Consider the following 5,817-nt stretch of genomic DNA (forward strand, 5'->3'; position numbering starts at 1 on the left):
CAATGCGACCATACCTGCATGCCTCTTCTATATATATCAACTACCCTTCGGCCTTGGTATCTTCGTTGCACATCAATTCCAATCCCTCGTTCTTGGCTCATTGGCCTTGCTTAATCTATCTTTTGATAGTATCTTCATTGCACACATCAATTCCAATCCCTGGCTCTTGGCTCGTTGGCGTTACTACATCCATCTTTTCCCCTCCACCTTAAGATTTTTCACCCAGTTCCAGCTTCCGAAGCCATGGTTGCCGCAACCACGAGCACCCAAGTCTTTCTCGACGCACCCCCTGCTAAGCTTTGGCCTGCGTTCAAGGATGCCGTGAACATTATAGCCAAGTCATGCCCAGATGTGATCCAGAGCTGTGAGCTCCTTGAGGGCGACGGGGGTATCGGGAGCATCCGGCTTGTCAAGTTTGGGCCTGGTTTGTCTTTTGTCGTCATTGCGCTTTGTTGTCCCCATGTTCACAAAATATAGCCGTAAACGGATGGCATATGACACATGACGTTAGTTTTGACACTCTTTCATACTGTCTCATACTGTGCAGCATCCGGCCTTGTGACTTTTGCGAAAGAAGAGATCATTGAAATGGACGACGAAAACATGATACTGACATATAGTTTACTGGAGGGCGATTTGAAGCAGAAATTCCAAATCTTTAAGCCTTCCATCAGTGTCGCTCCGGGGACACGACAAAACAACAGCATGGCCACTTGGAAGCTAGAATATGAGGTCAGTGATGGACAGGCACCAGACTTGGAAATTTTGAATGAAGGTGCGAGGTTCTTCTTCAAAATGCTTGAGGCTTCCCTCAAATGAAGGAAGACCAGCATATTGCTCCATCGAAATAACAGACTCGAATTCATCTATAGATTTCGTGATGAGGAAATAGTAATCGTAGCAATTACAATGTGAATGGATGGCAGGTTGTTTTCCGGGTGAAATTTTGTGAAGTAAGCCAAGCGTTTCTATTGTTAAACATCAACTAATCTAGTAAGCTTGAGACCTTTTGGACGGTTAATTTCTAATCATACACGCATGTGAACCTCCTGTATTTCTGTAGTATCCCTCCAGCGTCTTATGTGCATATAATGTTTTTTTAATATGTCGATGAGGAGCAACAAGAAGGGACACTCTTCCTTTCCACATGCATATCATAGATCCATCTTATTGGTGTACTTGTTTCAAAGGGATATAACGTCGAAGCAGATGCGAATTACACCTTAAAGTGTAAACGAGTATTAGAAAACGGACCATTGCACATGCCTTTTAATGTAGCTCAAAATTTTGTATACTCGATCCACTACATATCAACTAGAATGCTAACTGTCAAATGTACCTAAATTAAAGGACGCAAGATGTAGCTTCTAAATAATCTAGAGAGTATTTCTAGAGCATGCATTCTAATGAAAGCCAAATGCTACCTTCTAGCTTGTATCTTTTGTAAATAAAATGACCAACTCAACAACATAAAGCAAGGAGCAAAGTTGTTACAAAATTCTATCTTTTGTATTCTAATGAAAGCCATATACTAGCTTCTAGCTTGTATCTTCTGTAGATACAATGATCATCTCAAAAACAAAAAGCAAAGATCAAAGTTGTTACAGAAATCTTTCTCAACCAAAATCTCTAGGAGGGTGGAGGAAGGGTGTCATAATAATGTACTACACATCAGAATACGATATACTATGTGTGTTAAAACTTAAATCTAAAAACTAGTGCATGTAAAAGTTTTGAGGGATTTCAGAGTAGCATATTTAAAACAAATCAAATAAACAAACCTCTTGTGTAAAAAAACATCTTGATAGGCATTTTAGAGAAGTTTAATAAATATGCCCCTTTTGTGGAATGCACATGTATATCTTTGAGTTAGGGATAAAAGCTTGAGAATAGCACCGAAAAAGCATAGTGTGTGACAACATGCTTTAAGCACAAGTTTCGTACCACTTTTCAAAATATTTTGATAGGGAAATTTCAAATTTTAGTTGACTAAAAATGAGGACATAGGTTGTTATAGTCATTAGTACACTTTGCCGCTCAAGCAATGTGCAAGTAATTGCCGAACAATCTCTCTCTCTCTCTCTCTCTCTCTCTCTCTCTCTCTCTCCTCTTTGTGTCTTTGTGTCTTTGAGATAGAGGAGTGGTTGAGGCATACTCTATGTCTTTGAAGGGTGGTTCCCATCTTTTGTTCGAATATCAATGTGTTTGTTCATTCATTTCTTCTTCAATTGTCTACCATGATCTTTATTTCAAAGTAGGGTTTTGATAATAACGTGAAATCATTGGAATGTCATACAAAGTTGTTCAAGCTTATCCCTCAATTTCATTCCATATGCCTTTTATTTTGTGGTCCATCAATTAGTTGATGTTACAATTACAAGGGGTGGTTATGATGACCCTTAAACTAAATGTAGCTCTATAGAAAGGTCAACATCTTCATTATCCAAGTATCCCAATACTTTTTGGTACCATTACACGCCTTATTACCATCAAAATCTCCCATCCCTCACAGCCCTACCATCACCCATATGGCAAGAAAAAAGCATATTAGAAGACCAGTCGATGCAAGGACAAGACTCCTGATCCTAATAGAAGTATACAACAAAAGAATGACAAAAGAGGAGAGAGGAGGAGATAGAAACACAATCATTGAATGAAGAAGACATAGATGATGAATAAGAAGAAAAAGGTCAACAATCAAATCATCAAAGATAGCCACATGCAATATGAGGATCACATAGTAGACAAGAAGAATGTCACTACAAAACACGGGCCGCGTTTGACACTGATACTGATGCTAAATACAAAGGATTTTTTTTTGACAAGTGAAAAGTGTCAGAAAATCCGTTGTTTTCTACATCACAAAGAAACCATCAGTGAGGGTGTCGGTATAACCATCGGTAACATATGGTTGCTAGTGTCAGTGGGGATTAGAGTTGCTATCGATATATATTGACACACCAATGTCAATATAGGCATCGGTATAGAACGACATTTTAAGAGAAGTGGAAAAAAGCTTTGTGGGGCATGATGGGGCTTGTTTCAATCCCATCTTGCATCGCAATTTTTTTTTATTAGAATCATGATTAAATCTTACAAATGAGGTGTACATGTTACAATTTTGCAAAAAAGGTTTACAAAAAGGCAAAAGTAGTCCCAAAGTTGACACTGGCAAATCTGTCGAAGTAATGCACTATAAAATGGCAAAAGTGCCAAACTCCAAAATGGTGAATTCGCTGAAGTAATGCCCTATAAAAGGGCAAAATTGCAAAAATACTAAGCGACTAAATGTCCTATCCTACTATTGCTCCTCCTCGCCCTCCTCACCCTCCTCTCTACGTGCACCTGATCCCTCACCCTCCTCTTCTGCGAGTCCTAACCGCTTCTTCTTCAAATCCATTTTTTAAGTGTGGATCTTCATCGGAATCTCCGAATGAGTTGAACGTGCCCCCCTAATAATGAAACAATATTGAAAAACTAAGAGCGTCGATTTTAAGACAACGGTGATAGTAAAATGATAACGATGAGGATTAAGGTATACTCATATTATGTGCCAGTACCACCTTACGCGAATTGAAATTGTATCCCTCACACTCCTCCTTAAACCAAGTGTGGGCTCCAAATCCTGAATTCCCTTCTATACTCCTCGTTGCTTGGAGGCCTACCAATCACAGATTTTCATGGATTCAAATTCAAGGAGTTAGATATGAATGACAAAACATTTGAACAACTGGAACATATTAGATATTCAATAGAAGATAAATATATACTTACCACCCAAGCCTCATTGCCTAGTTCTATACCTTCTCCCTCTCTCTCCCTCTATCGGAGCTGCACTCTCCCACCAAGCTGCACTTTCTAGTCCACTATTGCTGTTGTGACCTCTGTACAAGCATGGTGAGGAGACCATACATGTACTCTGTGTCCCATAGGAGCAAAAATGCATTGGGTGAATGGGTGCCTTGCACCTACAGCTTGAATGATTGGATAGTCATAAGAGGATCTGCCAAGGGTCCACATAAGCTTCCCAAGAGCAAAAGAGGTGATCTTTTGCATGAATGGAAGGGCCACATCATGAAGTTCAAGCTTGGAAAGAAAGTATGGCTATGGCTTGCAAAGAATATGCAACACATTTACATGGGGAAGGTCATGCGCCTTCCTCCATCAAGCAATGAATCAACAATACCATCGCATTGTAAGTCTACATTTTGTGTAAGATTTTGAAGTGTAATGAGTCAGTTTGAAATTGTATTTTGAAATAGAACCAGTGTAATGAGTCAGTTTGAACTTGTATTTTGAAATAGCACTTGTGCATAGTAGATGTATTACCTTTAGACTTTGAGGAGTGGGAACCAATCGAGTGCTTCTTAGGTAAGTTTACTATCATTCATGAGGATTTAGGAAGGCAAATGCATGCTGGAGAGAAGTCCTCTACTTTGAAACAGAGAAATATCCATTGGTATAATGCCAAGTACATTACTCCAGGTGGACACAAGAACAATGCAATCATACAAGGAAAAGATTGCAAAGGATGTGGGCATGGCCATGACGTTTACATTTGGCTCTAAATGGGTAAGGTTGTCTTGGTTTATGCCTCTGCACATTTCTGCTTCTTGTTCATAACAAAAACCATGTGGTCATGCAAGTGCCTACATGAGAATGCCCTTGAGGAATTGCTTGGGGTGAATTGGGGAAGCAGGTCAGGTGAACAAAAGGGTGATTTGTTTCAATGCCATGTATGTAAGGACAATGTGGTTGTCAAGTACCACATCTCCTGCCAAATGTTATATTTTGCTTTCCAATATAGGCACTGGAAGAAAACTGGTGGCAATTGGCTCCCCCTTGACTCTAATGATGATGATAATATAGGGGTAAGTTTATGTATTGGTTCTCATTTAGGAGATGTAAAGAATGTGACTATCATGTGACAGTGGACTCTCAGGGACGTGCAGGAACACCTATTGGTCATGGAGGATGGCATGTCTAAGTCCTTTCACTTTACCTTAAATGGTGAAAAGGTAGGAAAGCGTGTAGAGAAGCTCGTGCATAGTGCCACTTTTATCCCTCCTGCAATATTGAAGATTGTAAACAATGTGGGATGGAACAAATGTGGATTTTGACATTTTCCAATTAATAGTGGTGCAATTAATTTTGATGTTTTGAATGGTTTTGTTTCATGTCAATGTCAAGTTTTTCCCAAAAATTTTATAATTCTTTTTTATTTTTTATATTTAGAACATTTGGGTATATATAGGTTATAAAGTTACTTTAGTTTCAAAGTTTCACTATCATAGCCATAGTTCTCCTAGCTACCAAACTACCATGGATTCTGCTAGGTCTGCCTTCCACGATTTCATCTCTTGTACTCCATTAATTGATAGAGAGGAGGAGTTATTTCCAGTCTTTGATAAGAGCATAGATGTCCCAGGCACCTACTTGGGAGCCCGAGATGATTTTGAAGACCTCATCAAGTACATGCAAGACTACATTGCGAGTTTTGCATATCAACTTGATGAGTCTACAAAAAGATGGGTCCCAATTTATTATTTAAAGTACTTGTTCAATCAAGAACCAGGTTCGTCAAGCATTTAGATCGCTTTCGAGCCCAGCTCACACCCCTAGGGTTTAGGGCGGTGGACACTGATGACCTCCTAGCATGTGGAGTCATCGAAAACACAGGAAATAGGTTCCTATCCTGGGAAATGACCTTTATTTTTGTTCTCTAGGAGGGACAAATGGAAGAGGAGGCCTCGACCTCAAGCCCATACCTTGCACCTGCCCTTTCCGATCCTCTTATTTCTGTAGATGATCCCAACA

General features: G+C 39.6%; 1 protein-coding gene across 1 annotated transcript; it reads left to right on the top strand.

Annotated features, from left to right (window-relative positions):
- The first annotated feature begins 240 nt into the window (after positions 1-240).
- LOC147903824 (MLP-like protein 423) lies at positions 241-819 on the top strand. Its single transcript, XM_087372316.1, has 2 exons — positions 241-424; positions 548-819. Exons 1-2 carry the CDS (start codon positions 244-246, stop codon positions 817-819), a joined length of 453 nt encoding a protein of 150 aa, XP_087228442.1. The 5' UTR covers positions 241-243.
- Positions 820-5,817: the final 4,998 nt, after the last annotated feature.

This window comes from Dipteris shenzhenensis, chromosome 3 (assembly GCF_047967505.1).
Source record: "Dipteris shenzhenensis isolate YYH24624 ecotype China chromosome 3, Dip_SZ_1.0, whole genome shotgun sequence".
Taxonomy (NCBI): domain Eukaryota; kingdom Viridiplantae; phylum Streptophyta; class Polypodiopsida; order Gleicheniales; family Dipteridaceae; genus Dipteris; species Dipteris shenzhenensis.